We start from the raw sequence: 24,251 nt of genomic DNA on the forward strand, positions 1-24,251 counted from the left end.
GATTTTTTGCTCCTTTTAAGTAAACAAAACAAAGATGGGAGTTCAAGGCCTTTGGAAACTGCTGGAGTGCTCGGGACGGCCAGTAAACCCAGAAACGCTAGAAGGAAAAATTCTTGCTGTTGGTATCCTTGATTGTAAATAGACCTGAGATTTAAATATATATTTGTTTGATCATTTTCCCCAGAGGACTGGTGCTTGGGGAGAAGTTCTCACGGCAAGCCTGAGATCTGTGTGCATCTGTAGTCTCTCCTGGAGGTCCCTGAACATAGAAGCCATGCATGTGCTTGATGCTATGCTTCTTTTCTTGACAGAGTAAATTCTGGAGGCATCTGCTTTGCAACTTCTGCTGGTCTGCATCAGAGAAATGAGGGCATTACTGCTCTTTTCATTGGAGCCACTGTATTAATGGTTGACTGTATACTGAATGCATTAGAAAGTACCTTTTTTAAAAGGGGGGGGGACTTGGTTAGCTAATTTAAAAGGGAAAAAAACTATAATAATTTGTAGGATTATCAATGTTGCTTTTGTTTTATATGATAATTGAAAGCCAATATACTGTTGTTAATTGTAGAAATTGCTTTGCCTTTTCTTGGTCACTAAAGGATGTTCATATTTCCTTCCAGCCCCTTTTTCTGAGCTGTTACAGTTTCAGAGGGGTAGATGTTTTAATTGGTTGTAAAAAAGCGATGAGCAGGCTTGTGGATTCCTAAGGGGCAAAAAATTTGATGCAGATTTTTTGGGGGCATTTTATGCGTTCAGGATAAATGACTGACATGCTTGAGATTGTCACATTGTATATGTATGTATGCAGGTTTTGTTTTTGTTTTTTGTAGCAGGAACTTCTTTGCATATTAGGCCACACCCCCTGATATAGCCAATCCTCCAAGAGTTTACAGTAGGTCCTGTAATAACAGCCCTGTAAACTCTTGAAGGATTAGCTACATCAGGGTGTGTGGCCTAATATGCAAAGGAGTTCCTGCTACAAAAAAAGCCCTGTATGTATTGGCTTGTCCAGTTATTTTCCTATCAATCCATTCTAAGATATAAGCATTTGGTTAAACCAAGCCATTAAAGGAGCAAGGGATCGCCATGGAAATTCCATCCACAATGCCCATCTCTTGACTCTTTTTCATCGACTTTGCAAGTTGCTGTTTTTTCGGATCCGCCCCATCTTTGTTTTTGATGGAGAAGCTCCACTTTTGAAGAAGCAGACTTTGGTATGTACTTTTAGATATATGTTTCTTTAAACACGTTTTGTGGGGTTTGGCTCACAGGTGATGTGATATCCTGTCTTATTACACATTTTGGAATCTTAGGAAGCATTGCTGGCTAAAGCAGAGACATGGGCACATCAATTCATAATGATGACTGGAATTGAACCCAGGGCCCTGCGGGGGGTGAATGTACTGTGTCATGCAGAAAGTCACTCTGGTTCGCCTTAAAATATATCACTCCCAAAAGAAAAGGGCCAATCATACATACAGTTCTTTGTTAGCTTCTAAAATGAGAACTAGTATTAGAGAAATTCACAGTGAATGCATGAATCCACACTATCTGTGCACTTTTGAGTTGTATCTTTCTAAGCCCTTTGAAGTGAATTGAAGATTGTACTTTACTCTAAATCCATACTTTTATTATGTTGTGAACATAGCACACATTGACTTAAATAGGTTTATAAGGGTGTAACTCAGTTTAGGAGTGCATATAAGTCAGACCCGTGGTGGAGAGTGGTAAAGTTGCAGTACTGAAGTCGGAGCCCTCTGCTCACGACCTGAGCTCGATCCCGGCAGAAGCTGGGTTCAGGTAGCTGGCTCAAGGTTCACTCAGCCTTCTTCCGAGGTCAGTAAAATAAGTACCCAGCTTGCTGGGGGGGGAAGTGTAGATGACTGGGGAAGGCAATGGCAAACCACCTCGTAAAAAAGTCTGCTGTGAAAACGTTGTGAAAGCAACGTCACCCCAGAGTCGGAAACGACTGGTGCTTGCACAGGGGACTACCTTTACAAGTCAGACCCTTGGTCTGCCAAGTTCAGCATTGACCACTTTGACTGGCAGAGGCCTTCTAGTGACTCACATCACCTCCTGAGCCACAATTCATTCCCCTTTTCTTTTGTGATACTGTTGCAGGCTAAACGCAGACAACGGAAAGATGTAGCAGCCGTTGACTCCAAGAAAACTACAGAAAAACTTTTGAAAACTTTCCTAAAAAGACAAGCAATTAAAACAGCTCTAGCAGGCAAGAGGCAAGAATATATCCCTTCTCTTTCTTATGGAATGTGTGTCTGTGAATCCTGAATACCTATTGTTGGTAATAGTGTGTATCCTGTTTTATCAGCAATGATCAGTTCCCCAGTCTTTCAGATGTGAGAAGAGAAGAGGTCGATGATATCTATGTGCTTCCTGCTTTCCAAAAAGAAGACAAAAATAGGTGAGTGAAGCCAGATGAATAGGTATTATTCAGTCAGTTCTAGAGACAAAATCTTCTTGGCTATTCATGGCAACTGACCACTTTTCCTTTTGCAACCTTAGCTCTGAAGAGGAAGATGAGAAAGAATGGGAAGAGAGGATGACCCAGAAAAAGATACTGCAAGTAACTCTTTTAGCATAATTTCTTCTAAATTTATCAGAGAGAACAAGCTGGATGTGGGAATGTGGTTGCAGTTGAATTCTTCCAACTTGGTTGCATTGTAAAGCAGCTGGCCATCCTAGGAAAGTTCTTGACACAAGACCTTTTGAGAGCTCCTTTTACTTCAGTACTGGGACAAGAAGAACGATATGAACCGCATGAGACTGCTTTAGACTGAGGGTGTTCCCGTATGGATTATGTGCTCCAGGTTCAATACTGCTGGGTAGTGAGTTTTCCCACAGCATCATGGTTTCACTGGCTTTTCTCAAACCTGTTCTGTTCTGAGGCTTTGAGAAAAATTGCCTGGGTGGGGGAGAAAGATTGGGTGAGTGGGAAAGTTCAGTCTTTGTGGTCCTACCAACCCGGCAGCCATTTTCCTTGACGTGGAGGTGTTTTTTTTGTTTTTAATTGGCAGTCTAATAATATATTGCTTTACTGTTATATCAAAACATAAATCAGGCTTCCTAAATTCCCAGCTTTAATTGAAAAAAATAAAGGTTCTATTCCCTTTTCTTGTGGAGATACTTGGAAAAATACTTTGCAGAGAACTGGGCTAGAAACTAATTCTTTAAAAAATGAAAACTGGAAACTCAGATAACCAGATGCATATTTTAGTATAATGTTATACCATTGTAATACCATCATACTGCGTCTTTAAAAAAAACACCAGGGATTATAATTATCACATGGCATTGTGTGTAGAATGTCAAGAGTGCCTCTTGCCATGAATGTAGTTCTACGCTGTGATCTGTAGTTACCTTACTGCTAACGCAATGCTGTCTCCGTAGTAACCAACGGAAGCATATTTCTGCCTGATCTCAGACAGTCAAGGTCATGGGCCTATCTTCTGATTTTGTGTGCACCTGCAGAAGGGGGTATGAGAACCTCTCTCTGGTGGGAGGGAAAGCTTGCTTGCTTGGCGCCATTGTATTCAAATGCATAATGGTCAAGATAAAGCCTTTAAGTATAGAGCAAGAGCTTGCCATAATCAGTTTTCGCAAGAACCATGTTGCCCTATGGAAGTCAGTATTTCAATAAAGTCTGTTTCCTAAAATGGTCTGGTGTTGATAGCTGAACTGCTGGGTACTTGATATAGAATAGCCAGGAGATTCAGATTAGCTGGCAGCCAGTAGCTCTTTTTAGGGTTATGCACCACTAGATGGCAAGCTAGACTTGTTTTTTTAAGGCAAGAGATCCCTCTGTGTCACACCCCTGGTATTCCTTGGAAGTTGCCCTTCCAAATACTAGCCAAGGCTGATCCTGCTTTGCTTCCAAGATCTGATGGTATCAGGGTGGTATCAGGCTAGCCTGGGCTATCTAAGTCAGGGCAACCCCAGGGAAATGTGTTGTCTGGAAGCTGTGTTGCTGCTGCACTGTATTGTCAGTAACAGCAGCAGGAAAATCGTACAGGCCTGTCCCCATGTAGAAAACACCTGCCCAGCATTGTCTCCTCTATCTGGCAGCAGCTCTTCAGGGTCTCAGGCAGAGAGCTTCCACAGCACCTACTAATTGATCCTATTAACTGGGAATGGCTGTGATTGAACTTGGAGCCTTCTTCAAGCCAAGCAGATGCTCTGCCACTGAGCCACAGACCCTCCTCCATAGTTTGATGGCATGGCTTGTTCATACAGGGCCACAAGAGGGCAATAGAACAGGCAGGCTCTGAAAGCAGCCTTTGAAATTTAGGACTAATCCCAATTATGGCTTCCTGTGCTTTTGGTTCAGTGCTGCAGCATATGAGAGGTGTGGCTTGGAAGTGTTCTGTGGCACTCCTCATTTGTGGAATTAAGGCCTTCTGCTCAATAATCTACAGAGTATAATTGAACACATTTTAAATGCTTTCATGAAGTGGAAGAGAGTGAAACACAGGCTTACAGTCTGCAATGTGAACCAATGTCAAGTTTTACCCGTACTGTTAACTTGCTAGGTGGCCATCTCAGCTTTAACTTCTCACCCTTTCTTGTCAGTGGGATATTGTTTTACTCCTTTCAAATAGGAATGAGTGTGTACATAGGTAAATAATGCCATCATTTGTACCTTCCTTTAGAGCTCCCTGCAATCTCCATGTATGCTCTCACATCCACACACATGTACTCATCCACTCATTGTAACTTTGGGCATTATATTAGTTGCATATAATGCCTGAAAGCTGCTGCTTCCTGTATTATGTTATCAAGAGAGAATGCTTTTGTTTCATTTTGTATTGTTTTTGAAGTTCTAGTGAGTGTATGAGTGTGTGTGGGTGCTGAGCTATTGCACAGTTCAGGATTCTCTTATTTAAATTATAAACCTCACAAAGCTGATATGTTTTGTGTCTTGCTATTGTTGTGTCTTGCTATTGTTCTGTCTCACTAGGAAGAGTTATTTGAAAACCCTTGTTCTGTTGATGTTGAGTCAGAAGATTTCCAGAGCCTGCCCCCTGAAGTAAAGCATGAGATCCTTACTGACATGAAAGCATTCACAAAAAGAAGAAGAACGCTGTATGAGGCAATGCCTGAGGTAACTCACAGACTTTTCTTTGCCTTTTCTAGTCAGCAGAGCTTGACCGCTATTATAGATGGTGGGAAATATTTTATCATTCTGAAAATATATGACAATGTAATTCTCACTATGTTAGACACTCAAGTTGTCTGGACAAGAATGGGCCAGATACTAAATACACTTCTGACCTCTTAGAGAGCCAGCATAGTGCAGTGGTTAAGAATGCCCCTTTCCAATTTGTTTTTTTAACAATTCCTCTTGTTCTCTCAGTAAACATATTTGCCTTGGAAATATGGAAAATAAAAACTCCTTCAGATGTTCAATTTTTTTTTTTTAATTATAGGAGTCCACTGACTTCTCCCAGTATCAGCTGAAAGGACTGCTTAAAAAAAGCAGCCTGAATCGACAACTAGAACATGTGGAAAAAGAGATGAACCAGCAGTACTCTGGCCAGATCCAAACCCAGTATGAGAATGATGGGGGCTTCTTGAAAGAAGTCGAAACGAGGAGGGTCGTGTCTGAAGACACCTCTCACTACATCCTGATAAAAGGTAGTTTTGCAGGAAGCCTTTTTTCCTGTATTTGCTCTTCTGCTGACTTCTGCATTTGCATTTTCGTGTACACGTTTTTCTAGTTGTAATATTTCTCTTTATAACATTTTTATCCCTTCTTTCTGCCTCTCATGCCCTGATCTGGATAGCCCAGGCTAGCCCAATCTCATCAAATCTCAGAAGCTAAACAGGGTCAGTCCTGACTAGTATTTGGATGGAAGGCGACTAAGGAATACCAGGGTCGGGATGCAGAGGCAGGCAATGGCAAACCACTTCTGAACATCTCTTGCCTTGAAAATCTTACAGGGTCACCATAAGTCATGTGTGACTGGATAGCACTTTCCTTCCTTTCCTTCTGCCTCTCACGTTTTATCCTCAGTGCAACCCAGAGAGGTAGATTAGGCTGGGAGACAGAGTAACTGATCAACACAGGGGCACATGTTGTGCATTGTGGCTAAGTGGAGGGTTGAACCCAGGTCTGCCCTGTCCTAGGAGTTGGAGCAAATGTGGCTGAATGCAGATGCAATTATGGTTTTTTTAAAAATTAAAAAAGAACATGCAGTCTTTAAGTTAAATATACTAGAGGAGGCCCTGACTTAGATATCCCAGGCTAGCCTGATCTCATCAGATCTTGGAAACTAAGCAGGGTCAGCCCTGGCTAGTAAATGGATGGGAGACCACCAAGGAAGCCCGAAGTTGTTACAGCAAACTACTTCTGATTATCTCTTGACTTGAAAACCCTATAGGCTCACCTTAAGTCAGAAGAGACTTGATGGCACTTTACCCACACATGCACATATATATGGAGGGAATAAGTGGGGTGCTAGAACAATCAGTATATGGAGGAAGTGACAGGCAAAGATTTTTTTGGGGGGTATTTTTTGTATTTGTGTGTGTGTGTCTGCACTTGGAAGTCATGGCGACCTCTGGTGATTGATCCCTACTGGGGACCAGGAGGATATTCAGAGAGGTGGCTGAATAAAGCCGTTCTCAGTCTCCAGCTCTGGTATTCCTTAGAGGGCTTCCATCCAAGCACTTGCCAGAGTCAGCCCTGCTTAGCTTCCGAGATCTGATGAGATCGGGCTTGCCTGAGCTATCCAGGTCAGGGCACGGGCAAAGATTTTTATGGGACTAAACAGCTTCCTAGAGATACTTCGTTGGTATCTTCCACCTCTTGCTTTCTCACAGAGTCCAGCATGGAGCCCAAGGCTGATTTGCAGCTTTCTGTGGCTTTCGAATTGTGTTGCTGCCAGGCCCAGTGGGCTTCCAGGCTGCACTGCCATCACTGGGTCGAGGCTACACTGCTGCTGTTGAACCCAATGCAGCTCCCAGCCTCATTTGGCCACTGGAGATAAGAGTATTTTTTGTGCTTGTGTGGAGAACACTTTTCTTTTGGGGGAGAATTTAACCTCCTTGTGTATTTTTTTAAAAACATTTCAGATTTTTTTGCACACCTGGGGAGTCCTCCAAGTGTGCAAAAATATCTGTTTAGCCTCTGTATGGCTCCAGTTCATGGACTTAGGTAGCAGCACATTGCAGCCATAAGTGGCTAATGGTAAATATATCCTGGCTGTTAATTGATCTCTTGCTCTGAATTTGGATGTAGTTTAGATCATTGGTGGTAAAAATGTGTAGACCCCAACACTATACCACACCAGCTTTCAAAACAGAAAGAATATGCAGATGAAATGTTTAAGAAAACTTTATCCAGTTACACAAAGATGTGTGATATTTTAACGAATCACACATACTGTTGAAATTTAAACCAAGTAAACCACAGTCAAAAACTCTCAGAACTTGGCCTGTAGATTTTTTTTAAAAATTGCAGTTTATTTTCACTAAACTTGTATTGCAGTGTGAGCAAAGAGTGGCTTTTATTTCTCTCTTCCAGGTATCCAGTCCAAAGAAGGTACCTCCAGAGATCTGGCAACCACTTCTTCTGCATATTCTTCTGCAAGGCCTCAAGATTCAAAGCACAATATTGAGACCAACAAGACTTCAGTCAGTGTAACGCTGCCTCCATCTACCTTCTTGAAGACTGAATCGACTAATAATACCACCCCTGCTCCACCTTCTCCCAGAACTTTTCTGGCGATCCAGGCTGCCATGATGGGAAGTAGTTCGGAAGAGGAGATTGAAGAAGAAAGGAACCATCAGCTCGAGTCAGATAAAGTCAGGACTGGCCCTGTTATAGATGCACACAATGTATCACCGAGAACACTGAGGGCTATTGAGGAAGCTTTGTGTGAGGAGGAAGAGAAGGTCCAGTCACTTTCATCCAGGAGTACTGGAGGAAATCAAACAGGACGAGTTCTTCCGAACGAGCTTCTTACTAGTAGTTCAGATGAGGAGGACCTGAAATCTGAAGAACAGCGTGGAAAAGAACTTCTAGTCCTACCTGTGAGGGAATCAGAAAATGAAATCCTTCACCCTGACAGTGAACTGGACAAAAAGAAGTACACATTGGAAACAGATATAAGTAAACCTGAAGAGACAGATGAAAGTATACCTGAAAAGACATATCTCCCTTCTGTGGATAAAGCATGCTCTTCTGATTCAGGTAAAAAAGAAAGAGATGAGAAAAAACAGACATCGAAAATGGATTCAAGCTCTCTGCAAGATGGCGATGTGGTGCTGCAGCCACTGAGGCCTTCGACACAGTTGGTCACCCTAAGCCCTTCAAACTGCACAGAGTTGGCCCAAAATGGAACAGTTGGAAATTCAGGGGCACCACTTCAGCAGCCAGGCAAGGATGCTTTTGGCAGGCAGAGCATGGTTTCTTTTACTCCGGAACCAGCCAGTCTTCGTGAGGAAAGAATGGAAAATCAATCTGAAGAGAGCGATACTGATGGTATGCTGGCTTTACATGTCAGAAAATAGGGATAGCACTAAAAAATTATATATATGATGATGAAGGAACATGGGAGCAGTTTAGAGAAACTGCTGAGTAAGCTGGGAATTGTGGCTCTTAGAGAATCCAATAATTTTACCTCATATTTTAATGTTGTGAAATGTTTTGATTTTAATTCAAGTGATAGTATTTCAAGTAAATATAGCAGCATCCACGGCCCACTAAAGTACTAAGTAGTAGTAGATGCTGTGTGAGAGAAGGGTCTACAGCCAGAACATAGCCTCCCCTTCTTTTAAAAGAGAAAGCTTTTGTTTTATGTTTTGTGTGTAAGTGATGTACTAAAACAATCCTATCTTTCCAGTGTCATACTCTGCTTGTGGCTTTTCTGAAATACATAAAGTTTTTCCGTTTTCTCAATCCTGTTATAATATCATGGTTGCTCTTAAATTTGGTTCAGCTTCTTCCTCCTGTCTCTGTTCCTTTAAAAAAAAATTCTCCTCCTGCTTGGACATTGTAGATCCTAAAAGTATCACAGAATAATATCAAACTGCATAGAAGAAAATAGGAATAGGTGGACAAACAAAGGCAAGCCATGTTAGCTATTTCTGAAAGGGCTATTCTGTATAAATGTGTGGTCATCTTGATTGGGGGAAAGGGGTGAAACCATATCCCAATGTTCTGTTATAATTCCTTGAAAATGCTTATTGCTCACTTCAGTTCACATAATACAAGCAGTAACCATAGACTGTGGCTTCCTAGAGAAGTGGCTTCCTTTTGTGATGACTAAGTTTATTCTGGTAACAGGTGTAGAGAATTCTACCCTCATAATGCCTTCTTTAAAAAAAAAAAAAAAAGCAAGCCTAGGAGAAACAAAGGGAAAATTAAAGAGGATTCACCAGGGTTTTTTGTTTTTGTTTTAGCAGGAGTTCTTTTGCATATTAGGCTATACCCCCCTGATGTAGCCAGTCCTCCCAAGAGCTTACAGGGCTCTTCTTACAAGGCCTACTGTAAGCTCGTTGAGGATTGGCTGCATCAGGGGGGTGTAGCCTAATATGCAAAGGAGTTCCTGCTACAAAAAAAAAGCCCTGGAAATCGCTGTTACTTCCTTTCTAACACCTGGGACAAGATCAGAGCAATAGCTAGCTTTGGCAAACTAAAATTGTTGTTTAATGGCGCATAACCTGTTATTATTTTTTTACATTGATCAGATAGCTTTGTTGAAGTCAACGCTGAACTAAGTAGCGAGCTGCAGGATGAAACTGACCAGGAGAAAGGAATGGGGGCTGCCTCTTCAGTGGCTGTAAAGGGAGCCCATGAGGGTGCCACTGAGAGATCTCCGGAAAATGCTGTCAAAGATGCAGAGCTGCCAGTACAGCAAACTGGGGAAACCAGAGACCAGGAGGAAGATGCCGTTAACGAATGGCAGGATATCAGCATGGTAATGATTTTGCTGTCTTCTGCGCTGAACGGATATCAATAGCAGGGATGTGTTCAGAGTGCCAGCAAAACTCGATGACTCAGGTTGTCATCATTTACCTATGAGCAAAAAGTATTGCGCAGCAGCTTGAGAAATGGATGAAGGCAAAGAGGAAGGATTCGAGGTCCGTAGGAACTGGGTACATGATCTCAGGTCTTTGCAATGGACTGAGAAATGTCCATCTTGTAATGAACTGGACACCTCATCCACCCAGACTTTCAAGACTTTCTTGTGATCACGAGGACTATAAGATTTAGTTTTTAAAACTAAAAAGAGAATAAAATGTCCAGCTATCTTTGATGCATATGTGTATCCCTGATCCAGTTTCCAGGGGGTTACAGTTTGGCGTAGTGGTTAAGTGTGCAGACTCTTATCTGGGAAAATTGGGTTTGATTCCTCACCCCTCCAATTGCAGCTTCTGGAATGGTTTTGGGTCAGCCATAGATCTTGCAGAGTTGTCCTTGAAAGGGCAGCTGCTGTGAGAGCCCTCTCAGCCCCACCCCCCTCACAGGGTGTCTGTTGTGTGGGGAGAAGATAAAGGAGATTGTAAGCTACTCTGATTCAGAGAGAAGGGCGGGGTATAAATCTGCTGTCTTTGGTCTCTTTCCTCCAGGGCATAGATTTAACAGTGCTGTAAAGCACAGTCACACCTTTGTAAGTCTTTTGAAGTCAGTGGTCTTAGAATGGTGTCTCTTTGCATTACAAGGCATTGAAGTATCTCTGTCCTTTTGGTGGTGGGCGTTTAAGAAAGTAATTGGTCTTGCTTTGTCTTTATAGGAAGAATTGGAAGCCTTGGAGACCAACCTTTCAGTTGAGCAAAATGCACTCCGGTCTCAGAAACAGCAGCAGGAGCGTATCGCTGCCACTGTGACTGGACAGATGTTCTTAGAAAGCCAAGTATGATTTAATTATGTGTGTGTGTATATATATTGTTTACTCTGTAAAGGTAAAGGTAATCTCCTGTGCAAGCACCAGTTGTTTCTGACTCTAGGGTAATGTTGCTTTTACAGTGTTTTCACGGCAGACTTTTTACGGAGTGGTTTGCCATTGCCTTCCCCAGTCATCTATGCTTTACCCCCAGCAAGCTGGGTACTCATTTTACCAACCTCGGAAGGATGGAAGGCTGAGTCAACCTTGAGCCGGCTACCTGAATCCAGCTTCCACCAGGATGGAACTCAGATTGTGAGCAGACCTTGGACTGCAGTTTACCACTCTGCACCACGGGGCTCATACTTTATTCCAGGGGTGGCCAATGGTAGCTCTCCAGATGTTTTTTGCCTACAACTCCCATCAGCCCCAGCCAGCATGGCCAATGGCTGGGGGTGATGGGAGTTGTAGGCAAAAAACATCTGGAGAAATACCGTTGGCCACCCTTTCTTTACTCTATAGAGACTTCTTTTTACAAATGGGTAGAGTGACTCAGGCAAAGTCTTGCAGCCATCGTATTTGAGTCCCCATTCCAGTTCTTTTTTCTACTAGAATCACGTTGCATGCATTTCTCTTTCCTTATTTATTTTTATTTATTTAAATTTATTTAGTTATCTTTACGTCATATTTATATCCTTCCCTTTCCATGAGCAAATTCAGGGCAGCAAACAGGCCTAAGTGGCATATGAAAACAAGTACAACATTAAAACCTTAAAAAAAACATAAAAACATCATGGTGCTATACATCAAAATAGTACAGGCAAAATTTCTAAAAAGTCTTTTCAACAAAATTTCTAAAAAGTCCTTTCCTTGCCTTAGTTAAGCAGTGATGCTTCTTGATCCATTTCACTGAAATAATTTCAGGAATAATGTGTAGATTGTGTTTATATGATATATAAAAATGAGAAAATATGTTATGGGGGGAAATTACTTCACTTATCCCAATGTTGGGTTTGTCCAGAAGACACGTTTGAGGAATGGGAAGCAATAAAATAAATGTATAGTTCATAAAGCAAGCAAAGCAAACCGATATTTTCATATAGTTGAGGAAAAACAGTCATTTTACATTGTGAAGAAACCCCACTTATTTGTTTTAGTAGTTACTTTGTATGTTGTTGCTGTAGGATTTGGAAAGACCTCTGACAAGATGTTACCCAGCTAGAATCAAAAGGTACTTTAAAAGTAGCAGATTGTCCAGCGGTTTTCTTTTGCCCCCATGCAAATTAAATAAATCATTTTGAATCAGGTTGTTGGCAGAACTGTAAGAGGTGTGTGAAAATGAATTGGATGTAGCACTTGAGAAAACTGAATTGGATCAGCAGTAAACATGAAAAGGAGCCATTTATTTAACATACTGCCATGGTTTGCATTTGGGGAAAAAGAGAGAGGGAAAAGACTCCATGTGGGTTTTGTAGGTAGAAAAAAAATTAGAAATGGAGTAACCAGTTTCTCCAGAGCAAAGCTAGTGTTAATAGATGTATCGTATACCCACGATACAGCAAGCTTGGAAAATTGTGTATTAGAAACACCTGTCCACAAGAGATTGATTTGCATCACTCACACAGCTGATAGCCATAAATTTTACCAGTGAGTATTTTTCAACTAGCGATAAGGGTGCTCTCAACTTAGCCTGCTACTGTCTTTTTTTTTAAAAAAAAAGTTCAGTTCCAAAAATGCATTTTGTGTTGTGAGTTTGAAGTCTTTGCAAGGTATGAGTAAAACTGCACCTCCTGCTGAACTTACCTGGTGGTGATTTTTCATACAGTTTCTGTAATGAATAGCTGTTGCTGGTGCCAGTGGGCTTGAAGGGTTCTGCCTGTGTTTTTCCTCTCTGAAAAGCTGGCAGATGTTCCACTCTGGAGAAAGCAGGCTGTCTGAGGACAGTAGCTGTGTTTTAGTCCCGTAACTGGGGATTCCATCCTGTTTGAAAAACAGTAATTTTGTGGTTATTCTAGATGGTGTGTTCCTTGTTTACTTGGGTTTTTTTGACAATCGTATAGATTTTTCAGCTTGTATAAATTGTGTGTTAAGTGCCATCAAGTTGTTCCAATTTATGGTGACTCTTTGAATTAATGACCTCCAATATGTCCTATCATTAACAACCTTGCTCAGGTCTTGCAAACTGGAGGCCGTGTCAAAACCAGAGACATCTCTTCTTCTTCACCAGCAGGAGAAAGGATTTTTGCCTGACTCCCTTGTACTGCAGTGCATTTTGTTTAAGGGTCCCTCAACCCTCAACAGAGGGTTTTTGGGGTTTCTGGGGTAACAACCGCCTCCACAAGCTTTCCTTCTGCTAGTGATTCTGTTAGGCGCTAAGGCTAAGTCTCTAGTTAGGGGCTTTATGAGGCCTTACTCTTTGAGATCAGTAGTGGCCACTGCAGGATAATAAATGTTTCTTTCATGCTGAAATACAGGAAGAGTTGGCTATAAGGAGTGCTTCTGACAGAAAAGTGATTGTCCCTGTTTGTCTTGCAGTGACACACCAGAGTGATAACCAGCTAATAAAATGGATTAAAACCTCCCTGCACCTTCTTCCCAAGTAAAACTTAAATTAAAAATATAAAGGTAGTCCCCTTTGCAACCACCAGTCGTTTCTGACTTTCACAATGTTTTCACGGCAGACTTTTTTGCGGGGTGGTTTGCCATTGCTTTTGTGTTTTAAATGGTGATATCTTTCATTGAGATATGATGCCCATCAGTCCAGTTCTCTTCTCTCTTTACTTGATCCTTATCATTTAATGATTTAGAGTTCTTCACTAGGAATAAAGGTAAAGGAAAAGGTAGTCCCCTGTGGAAGCACCAGTCATTTCCAACTCTAGGGTGATGTCGCATCACAGTGTTTTCACGGCAGACTTTTTACGGGGTGGCTTGCCCTTGCCCTCCCCAGTCATCTGCACTTCCCCCCCCAGCAAGCTGGGTACTCATTTTACTGACCTTGGAAGGATGGAAGGCTGAGTCAACCTTCAGCTGGCTACCTGACCCCAGCTTCCACTGGGATTGAACTCAGGTGGTGAGCAGAGCTTGGACTGCAGTACTGCAGCTTACCACTCTGTGCCATTGTGTCACAAAACTCTCTGGGTGTCCTTGGAACTCTGGAACTAGGCTGGGTTGCATCTGAAGGTGAGAAGGTTTTTGCCCACAGAGCAGGATTTTCCTGCCTTCCCAAACATTTTCTGTGCTAGCCTGAAATGACCCCAAAGTCCTATTCCTGTGGGAGAGGGGACTCCACCTGGAATAGGATTTGGGTGGTATTCGGGGTAGCCATGGGGTTGCAGAGGGGAGAAGAATCCTGTTCCGTGGGCAGAAGATCTTGTGTCTGCAGAAATGTCAGTTTGGATCCAAGCTGCTATCTCTTTGCCAAACAGGGTTTTTTTGGGAAGAAAACGTCAAATAAATAATGCAATGAGTGTCATCAATTACATCACTTACTTGAACACATGAATATGGTTTAGACTGAGTCAGACCTTTGGGCTGTCAAGCTTCATGTTACCTTTTGACTGGCAGTGCTTCTCCAGAGATTCAGGCTGAAGTCTTTCACATCACATAATACCCGATGCTTTTAACTGAAGATGCCAGGGGCTGAACCTGGGATCTTCTGCATGCAAAAGCTGTTACTGTGCCAGTGAGCCACAGCCCCTTGTTTACAACAACCATTGTGTATGTGATAAGTCTTGTCTCAAATCCAGTGGTTTTCACTGGAATGAATGCTCAGCTGCATTAAGAGGACAATAATCGCTCAATGCATCTGCAAACCATCTTCTGGCAAGGCTGTATCTGAGATAAATGTTGGATTTTTCTGCTGTTCCATATATAGGAACTTCTTCGCCTTTTTGGCATCCCATACATTGAGGCCCCAATGGAGGCAGAGGCCCAGTGTGCTGTTTTGGACCTCACGGATCAGACCTCTGGGACCATCACAGATGACAGCGATATTTGGTTGTTTGGAGCCCGGCATGTTTACAAAAACTTCTTCAGTCAAAAGAAGTATGTGGAATATTATCAGTATGTGGACTTCCAGAATCAACTAGGTGAGGCCAAAAACCTTGGTTATGTGGGTTTTTTGAATCCCTGTGCCTCTTCAAAGATACCAGTTTGGATCTGCTGTAAGAGGTCCATGTATGAAGCGGGGAGAGTAAGCTTTTTAACCCCACCCCCTTGCAGACCTTGGACTTCTTCCTCATGCTTTTTCTGGGTCCCTTTTCCCCTCAGGAACAGCATTTGAGGAGGCAATTTGGCCTGCTCCACACATGGATTTAGGCATCTTTGCTTGCCAAATTTTCAGGTTTTCCAATAGTAATAGATATTCAGATTCTGTCTTTATGAGTTTATTGCTTGCTGTTGACAAGTTTTGTAGTCTTGGGGATGTAATTTCACTGTCCAGAGATGTACCCTGGTTGGATTATCTTTATGGCTGCTGGGCCCAGAAGGGTATGCAAGGAGTGATACTTTGCCTTCGAAGATTGGGAACCATGTCTGTTTATATGGTATGACTTTAGATACAACACCTGTCAGACTTCTAATGTTGGCACTCCAGTTCTCTGTGCACCCCTGGCCTTTATAGCCCCTAATATTGCGACAGCACTAATGATTTAGATCGGCATCTAGCATACGAGAATAGGATAGATTTAATAACATTTTCTTACCTTTCTGGGGTATATAACTGGATTTTGTCTCCATGCTGCTTCTATGCACTCTTTTAATGAGTACCCTTTCTTGGTGGATATGTGTGAACACATGAGAGCTTCATATATTCATTCCAAACAGTAGTCATAAGCAGTCCAGTAGCTCTCACAGTGCCCTGCTGGATCACACCAGTGGTCCATCTAGTCTGGCATCCTGTCCCACCCAGGGGCCAGTCAGTTGCCCAGGAGGGCTAAGAAACAGGATGTAGAGGTCAAAACTTTCCCCATATTATCGCAAGCCTAGCACTGCTGCCTCTGAATACAGTTGTTCACTATAGCTAGCACCCATTGAGGCATTCTCCTCCATGAATCTGTCTATTCCTGTTTTACATCCCTCTATGCAAGGGGCCATCACTGATCCTTGGACAATTAATTCAGGTCTCTGGGCTCTTTGCTGATGATCAGCAAGAGAGCCAGCTTGGTGTAGCAGTTAAGTGTGCAGACTCTTATCTGGGAGAACTGGGTTTGATTCCTCACTCCTCCATATACACCTGCTGACATGACCTTGGATCAACCACCAGTTCTCTCAAGGCTGTTCTGCTCAAGGGCAGTTCTGGGAGAGCTCTCTCAGCCCCACCTACCTCACAGGGTATCTGCTGTGGGGAGGGGAAGGGAAAGGAGATTGTAAGCCACTCTGAGACTCATTCTGGTAGTGATGGGTGGGGTATAAATCCAGTCTCCTTCTTTTTCTTCTTTAACCTCAGATGTCTATAATCTTTATCAGCCCTGCTGCTGGAGACCTCTTTATTGTAAAGACTGGCTTTGGTAACTTGCATAAGTTGAAGCTTTCATTCTGTTCCCAAGCAATACTTCCTTTTTCTGGGTATGTTAGTAAACCTGATCCTGTTGGAATAGAATTCTTAAGATTGTGCTGTCAAATCTAACTTTTTCATTTCTTCTCCCCCCTTCCCACCCCTCAAGGCTTAGATCGAAACAAGTTAATTAATTTGGCGTATCTTCTTGGGAGTGACTACACAGAAGGCATTTCGAATGTTGGTTATGTAACAGCGATGGAGATTTTGAATGAATTTCCTGGTCGAGGAATGGAGCCCCTTCTCCAACTTGCGTAGGCAGATTTCCTTCTTTGGTTATCTTTTTGTTCTCTGTCTTCTCCTCTGGTGCATATTCTCTATTAGCTGAAGAATTACAATTGGTAGGATCTGATTCTTGCCCACTCTAGAGGTGCTGTTGCAGTTCTCTTTATGAACCTTGTATCCTGTGACTATAATCTAAAGATCAGACGTGTCAGAAAAACACATGTGCCAATGAGTGCAGATTTCTTGGTTTGTTTCAAAAAAGAGTCAAGGGTTGAGGCCTAGCTGTACCTCTCGGGGGAAAGCATATCACAGTTACTGGGGCAACTGCTGAAAAGGTCTTGCTACTCACAGACCTGAAAGGAGACTTGGCGGTTGTATTGCATTTGTCTGTGGTGTCAGTTGTGTCTGAAAATCGACCATATAAGTAGAGGTTGGGTGTTTGTCTACAGGTGGCTGTAGTGTAATCTTATTGGCCATAAGAAACTGAAGTTGGAACCAAATGAGATTTCTTCACTTCCTTGTTCCTTCATATCTAAGAGACAGTATTAGCATGTCACCAACTCCCAGGGCCTTTTTTTTTTATCAGGAATGCACAGGAATACACTTCTGGCTGGCTTGGTGTCAGGGTGTGTGGCCTAATATGCAGATGAGCTCCTGCTGGGTTTTCCCATAAAAAAGCCTTGCACAAAACAGTGGTGGTGTCAGGGATGTGGCCTAATATGCAAATGAGTTCCTGCTGGACTTTTTCTACAAAAAAAGCCCTGCCACTATAGTTGGAGGGAATAATTCTCTCAGAGAGATGTACTGCAGATATTTTACAGTTGTAAAATAAATTAGGAAGCAACTACTCACAGTCTAAATAATCTTTGGGGATCATTTCTATATGGCTGTGTGCTACAGTTTATTTGGAAATGAAAAAAAATCATGATAAATCTAGGTTTTAACTTAGCCATGTGCTAGATGCGAATTTATCCAGGCTGAAGAAATGAATTTATCCAGGCAGAAGATACAATCCATAAAGGAAACAGGACAAAAAACCATGATCCTTAACAGAAAGATATCTATTGTATAATAACATTTAACAGAGAAACAGACAATTCAGATCTTACATGAAGGAAGTAATTCTGTAATTGTTTGAAACTAGCTGGAGAGAATAAAGAATAGAAACCATTTGAAAATCACATCTCTAAGTAAAGGGAGAGTGCTGTGTCACAGGCGTAATACATTTAATTACCTCACAATGAGGCTACCAACTTTGCATTTGCAAAATATTGTGCATAGGGGAGAGATTGTTTTTGGACATCCTAACATTCAGAGGGGTTCAGATGGGGGTGAATGTTCACTGAGGTACTCTGCACCCAGAGTGCTTAATTAAGGCTTTAAAGTTCAAGAGCAACTCCTTGACCTGGGTCCAGAAAATTACTGATCACAAGTGAAATTGCTGTAATAAGTTGCCGCTTCTTTGCACCAGCAGAAACAAACTACCTGAAGTTGTTGGACAGTATTCAAGGGCAGCCCAATATAGAAACCATTACAGTAGTCTAGTATGAAAGTTACAAAGGTAGCTATGCCTCTGGCTGAGTCTTTATATCTGGGTAGGCAGCCATGTTATGCCCTGACTTCCAGAGACCTTGCAGAATCTATCTGTGCTGTGCCAGCAGATAAAATGCGGGTCAGAGATGTGGGTTGTAGTTGGTCACACTCACTGGGAGCAGGCTGAGCTCCATCAACACTGCCAGCACCTTGGGGGCTCACCTAGATTCACCTGTCCAGGCCCATCACCTTTTCCCACATTACTGACCTTAGCCATGTGTCACAGTTATCTAGGCAGAGAACCATGCTAGGGGTGGGGGCGCACTTCCTTCTCATGTTCTGCATTTGGTAATTAACTTTTTTCCAGTACCAAAGCACCAAGCTGATAACTGACAGCTCACGTAAAGAGAAAACAAAGAACAAAAACAGTGACCATGTTTCTGTTCTGCAATTCTTCTTTCAGGGAATGGTGGGCTGAAGCTCAGAAGAGTAAGAAGATGTGTCCCAATCCACATGATACGACAGTGAAGAAAAAGTTACGGCAGCTGCAGCTGACGCCTGGCTTCCCAAATCCCTCAATAGCTGAAGCTTATCTGCGCCCGGTGGTAGATGAGTCAAAGGGATCCTTTGTTTGGGGAAGACCGGACTTGGAACAGATCAGAGAATATCCTTTCTCCCCCTCTTCTGTGCTTGTCCATTCTCTTGATCAATCAGAGCTGATAAAGGAAAGCTGTTTTGGCAGAACTGTTTCCATCAGTGAACTCTATAATAGGCTTGTTCCCTTCCTTCCGCAAGAGAGTGCAATTCATGGGGTCAGTGCAACAGTTAGCAGGGGGGAACAGAAATTTGTCTTTAAATACAAGCAGGATCCAAAAGCAGTTAATCGGCTCGATGCTTTGTGTAAATCCTGCTCCAGATGGAAGTCAAATTAGCAAGGGCAGCCAGTTCAGTGGTGTTTGTCTTGAAACAGTGCAGTGATTATTGGTGTACCTTTAATGTAGCCGTTGTCTAAATGTGAGAAGAATTGTGAAGCTCTTTGCACCTGGGAAATGCTGCAGAATTGCAAAACGATAGCTGTTTAAAACAATCTCAGTTAAAGATCATGGTTACATCAAGCCTTTAATAATTTCAGGTGGGTAGCCAGGTTGGTCTGAAGCAGCAGAACAAAGTTCAATCCCTGTGGCACCTTCAAGACCAAAAAGGTTTATTCAAGGAATAAGCTTTAATGTGCTCGCACACTTCTTCAGATACATTGAGCTTCCATTTTAGCGTAACTTACCTAAAGAAGCATGCAGGCACATGATAGCTTATACCTTTTTTTGGTCTTAAAGGGGCCAGTGGACTCAAACCTTTTCCCTTTAATAATTGTTAGGGCTTTAAGGATGCCTCTCATACTGTTAGTTTATTTCTAATCTACCTTTCTAGCGGAGACTTAAGGTAGTGGGTTTTCTTAATGCAATAAAACCGCTAAGGTAGATATGATAAACAATACAGTAAAAACTAGAATAGAGATTTGGAAAACAGTGCAATAAGAACAGAACACAGAACAAACTGGATTACGTAAATCAGAGGAGAAATGCAAGGAGGTGAGGACAATAAAAGGAATGAAATCTGCTTAGTTTTCCCCAGCTGCTAAAGCTGCAACCTTATGCCCTTTATAAAAGCACCCTCCTGAATTATTCTGTTCAACACAGTCTTATGGAGGTGTGTTTAGGGAACTCCAAGTGGGCAGCCGGGTTGGTCTGAAGCGATAGAACAAAGTAGGAGTCAAATTGCACCTTTAAGACCAACAAAGTTTTATTCAGAATGTAAGCTTTCGTGTGCTAGAATCACACTTCAACAGACAATAGGATGGAACGGCCAACAGTCCTAAATATAGAGAAAGTGAGCAGTGAATTAGTATGAATTAGTATTTAGGGAACTGTCATTAAGTGCTTCTGTTGCTGACTCTTTAACTGCTCACACATTTTGCCAGAGTCATTTTGGCTGGACCAAGTTGAAAACAGATGAAGTCCTGCTGCCTGTCCTCAAACAGCTGAACGCTCAGCAGGTAATACTAGAACACATAAGTATGTATCTGTGTGTGGTCATGGTGAATTCTCCAAACTGTGTGTGTGGAGGGGGTGTTGTCTTTTGCAACACAGTAGCTTAGGCCCACTGAAGCCTTTCTGCGGACAGATGGATTTCCACCTGCCAATTGCAATTTTCTTGCTTCTCCCTTCCCATCAATGGGTAAAATGCTGTTCACAGGAGTAGTGTCTGGAGCTGCCGTGAAAGAGAGCAAGCTTTATAGGTGGAAATTCTTCCATCTGTTGCTCTGGTGGATCCAAGTTTCAGAGTCTGCATTCTTACAGAAACATGAGAACTTATTTGAATAGAAGAACGGCACTAAATCTATGCTGAGGTGTAGCGGTCACTATTTAAATTTCCTTAGGCGTATCTTTGTGTGTATCTGTGTTATATCACAGTCAACAGAAACATCACAGATTAAGAAAGCAGATGGCAAGTGAAAATCCAGTTGCTGAAGAAAACAGCCATGCCAGGTTCACAATTTAGACAACTATGAAAGTTCAACTGTGATCTTAGAATATCTGTTATTTAAAAAAACCACAGAAAAATGAATTGGTGTGTTTATTTTATAAATTTTATATTCTGCCTTTAACCACATTTGTAGTTTAGGGATGTGGAATCAGCATCCAGAGAGAACATTAGAAGTGAAATCTTTTAGACCAGGGGTGTCAAACTCATTTGTTATGAGGGCCGGAACTAACATAAATGAGACTTTGTTGGGCCAAGCTGTGTTGGGCCAGGCAATGTGTATACCTGTTTAAGATTAGGTAGCGGAGTAATAAACTTTATAAAGGACACAGAGAAGCACAATTAATTTTTAAAAAGTAAAATAAAACATGCTTAAAACATTAGCACTCGTTGGTCATAAATCATAGAATCATGGAGTTGGAAGGGACCTCCAGGGTCATCTAGTCCAACCCCCTAAAGGTGCTTTCTTTGTATGTCTACCATTCTTTCTCATCCAGAGAACTGAGCAAAGGAAGCTCTTTCCTGCCCTCCCCAGGGGACCAAGAGAGAGGGAGCCTCAGCCAATAGAAGGAAGAGAGGCTTGGCTCAGTAGCTCTGCTGTGCAATGGAGAGAGCCTGGCAAAGCAAGCTCTGCCTCCCCCCCTCCCCAAGGGAGGAGTTTCAGCCAATGAAGAAAATAGAGGTTTTGCTTTGTAGCTCTTGTGTGATTAAGCAAGCCTGGCTACGCAAGCTGTTATGTAGAAGGAAGCAAGAGAGAGGGAGAAGAAAGCAGATGGCAGCCAGTTGCTCAGGGGCCTGATAGAAGCCCTCAAGGGGCCTCATTTGGCTTCCGGGCCGCATGTTTGACACCCCTGTTTTAGACAGTTTGAATTGTAGGATGTTTCAAGCAGGGAACAGTAAAGGCAGATAAAAAGCCAGAAACCTGGAAGCAGGTAGAAAGGGAGCATTCCTTTGGTTTATGTTCAACCCTCTTGAGTTTTGCACTCCAGACCTGGCAAGAACACAGTGCAATTTAGATCAAATACAATCGGGGAGGTGGTGGTGGGGAACCAATTTAGATAGTATGAAAACTTGTTGGCTAGAAATTTTTTCTGAGAGAAGCTCACCCCCCTTTTCCTTGTTAGCATGCTGGAATCGTTTCCAGATTATAATTAGTCACCTGTTAGCTTCCAATGCTCATGCTACCGTCAGTGTTGAGGAGATGGAAGATTCATCCAGATGGTGTCCTTTCATGTGTGCTGCCCCAGAATAAAGCCAGGCCCCCGTTTCCCTGGGATCCCCTTCTGCTGGGGGTGAGAGATGAACCATATGCAATGGCCAGGACCTCCGCCAGCTGTGTGGTGCTCCAAAATCTATTGCTGTAAGGAGAGTTGCCAGGCAGAATCTTAAAAGAGATTAATAAGCATTTCTAAACTTGCGTCTTCTAGTCTCTGGTTAGAAATTGTGCAAATGACACCACAGAAAAAAGAACATTTTCCATCATTCCTTAATTTGGAGTTGGCTAAATCTATTTTTTTTTTTTAAAATAGGCATGTGTCCCACATGCAGAGAATAAAACTCACTAGCAGCAGTCTTTGTTATATTAACTGTGGCCATAGATTCTGCCCTAGCTATTCTCTGCAGTGTATTCCAGCACATAACGCAGTCCTTGCTCATTGCTATTTTTAGCTCTTTGCTTATTCTTTTTATTGTGTGTTTCTCATATATATCTGGCCTTTCTTTTTTAAACCAGCCCTTCCAAAGGCAGCTTACAACAAATGTATAAATATAGTTCAGATGAAAAAAATTACATAAAAATGCACTCGATTTAACACATTATTTAAAAGATATAATTATATTGACAGAAAAGCCTGTATTAAAGAGCTACTTGTCCAAAGTTAGTCTTCACCTTCCTGCTCAAAAAATCCAGGTCCAAGCTGTAATGGGCTGTGTTTATAAAGACCTGTGCAATTAAGGTGCCACTGCCAAAAAGGTCATGCTTTTCACGCTGTTTAATCTTAGTACTTGGTGGATAGTATCTTCCAGAAGATTGTAGTTGACAGGTGTTGACTAATGGTCCCAGGCTGTGGAGAATTATTTTTTCCCTCCTTTTCCTGCAATTCCCCTCATGATAAATATTTCTGTTGTAGACTCAGCTCCGTATCGATTCCTTCTTCAGACTAGCGCAACAAGAGAAGCAGGCCATCAAGAGTCAAAGGCTTCGCAGGGCTGTGACTTGCATGAGGAGAAAAGAGAAGGAGGAAGAAGAAAGTGAAGTCCTCCAGGCAACGGCAGCCTTTAAAGGAAGGAAAGAGAAGGAAGAAGGTGTGACTGGAGCCCCAAACCATAGGGGCAAGAGAAAAAAACATCTAGCGCCTAAGCAGGACAGCTTTTTTGGTGGAGGTTTTATAGGGGAGATACAGCTATCAGAGTCGTCCAGTGGGTCATCAGGTGACCAATCAGAGAATGAAACCTTGAGTAGGCGTCCCAGTGGGAAGAATGTCAAGATGCTCAAAACCAGTGCTGTGAGTCATGATGCCCCTTTGGGGCATGAAATGCCAGAAGAGGAAATGGGGAATAGTAGCTCCAGCACAGAGGAGGAAGCGACTATGGTGACTGCAAGGCCTGTTTTTGAGGGCAAAAGGGCAAAGGGACGGTCTTTAAGAGGAAGAAGGAAGAAATAATGTCAAACAAACATGGGCATTTCCTAACAGCTCTTTTGTAAATAGCACCATGAAATCTTCACAAGAAAAAGGATTAATCATCCCCCTCTCTCCCACAATTTTTTCCCCTTTTGAATATATTGGCACTATTTAAATGAGACCTTTTTATTATAGCAATCATGAACCGAAATATTTTAAACTTCTTTAGGAGGCTAATGTCAGATCCTCTTCCCCCATGAGCCTAGAAAACTCCCATTTGAATAAAATGGAGTCTTGCCTCCCTTGAGAAGTTTCTGAAGGTGATCAGTAATATAGATGTTTCTCACAGTGGAAATGAAATCGTTTTGTAATGTCGCCAATCCGTCACTCAGCTTCACGCTTCATGAAATGTGATAAGTAGCATACTCACCGTACAAGGTTTCTGCATTCAGCTAGAAGGAATATTTTGGGCCACTTCAGATTCTCCTTTCCCTGTTGTTTGCCTACACTGAAAATCATTTTAAATGTGGCATTAAGGGCAGTGTTGCATCCAACGGCAGCAGTGATGCATGGGGATTGGAAGAAGGGAGAGAAGGGTGGCTCACTTTTCAGGAGTTGCTGCAGATTCACTGCCCTTGAAACTATCCCTTAAACCAGTTTTGCTTTCAAATTGCAAAAATTTGGAATAACTTAGTTCTCTTTGTTGGGGGCAAAGTAATTGTACGCCACTCCAGGTTTGGTGCCTTCTAGAAGGTTTTCTAAGTCGATAGTTGAGGAAGAAGCAAGTTCACTCAAATTTACTTGTTTAAGGCTGACTCAACAAAGAGCCAGGCTGGGCTTCAGCTCTCTTCCTTTGAATATCAGTGCCCGAAACACCCTCTAAGCAGCCCTGCCAATTATTACTTAGTCCAATAAAAGATATCAACTTAC

At 42.3% G+C, this 24,251-nt stretch overlaps 1 protein-coding gene across 1 annotated transcript; it reads left to right on the top strand.

Annotated features, from left to right (window-relative positions):
• On the top strand, positions 1–24,251 carry ERCC5 (ERCC excision repair 5, endonuclease). Its single transcript, XM_060233689.1, has 15 exons — positions 1–122; positions 1,042–1,217; positions 2,125–2,240; positions 2,333–2,425; positions 2,527–2,587; positions 4,979–5,122; positions 5,448–5,655; positions 7,547–8,506; positions 9,715–9,944; positions 10,761–10,880; positions 14,725–14,938; positions 16,514–16,658; positions 18,626–18,826; positions 20,128–20,212; positions 22,830–24,251. The coding sequence occupies exons 1-15, from the start codon at positions 35–37 to the stop codon at positions 23,361–23,363; spliced, it is 3,375 nt and encodes a 1,124-aa protein (XP_060089672.1). The 5' UTR covers positions 1–34; the 3' UTR covers positions 23,364–24,251.

This window comes from Heteronotia binoei, chromosome 3, assembly GCF_032191835.1.
Source record: "Heteronotia binoei isolate CCM8104 ecotype False Entrance Well chromosome 3, APGP_CSIRO_Hbin_v1, whole genome shotgun sequence".
Lineage (NCBI taxonomy): Eukaryota > Metazoa > Chordata > Lepidosauria > Squamata > Gekkonidae > Heteronotia > Heteronotia binoei.

Coding starts and splice junctions, on each gene's coding strand:
- ERCC5 (XM_060233689.1), top strand. CDS start 35: ATGGGAGTTCAAGGCCTTTGGAAACTGCTGGAGTGCTCGGGACGGCCA. Junction 2,426..2,526: donor CAAAAAGAAGACAAAAATAG/GTGAGTGAAGCC, acceptor TTGCAACCTTAG/CTCTGAAGAGGAAGATGAGA. Junction 8,507..9,714: donor TGAAGAGAGCGATACTGATG/GTATGCTGGCTT, acceptor TACATTGATCAG/ATAGCTTTGTTGAAGTCAAC.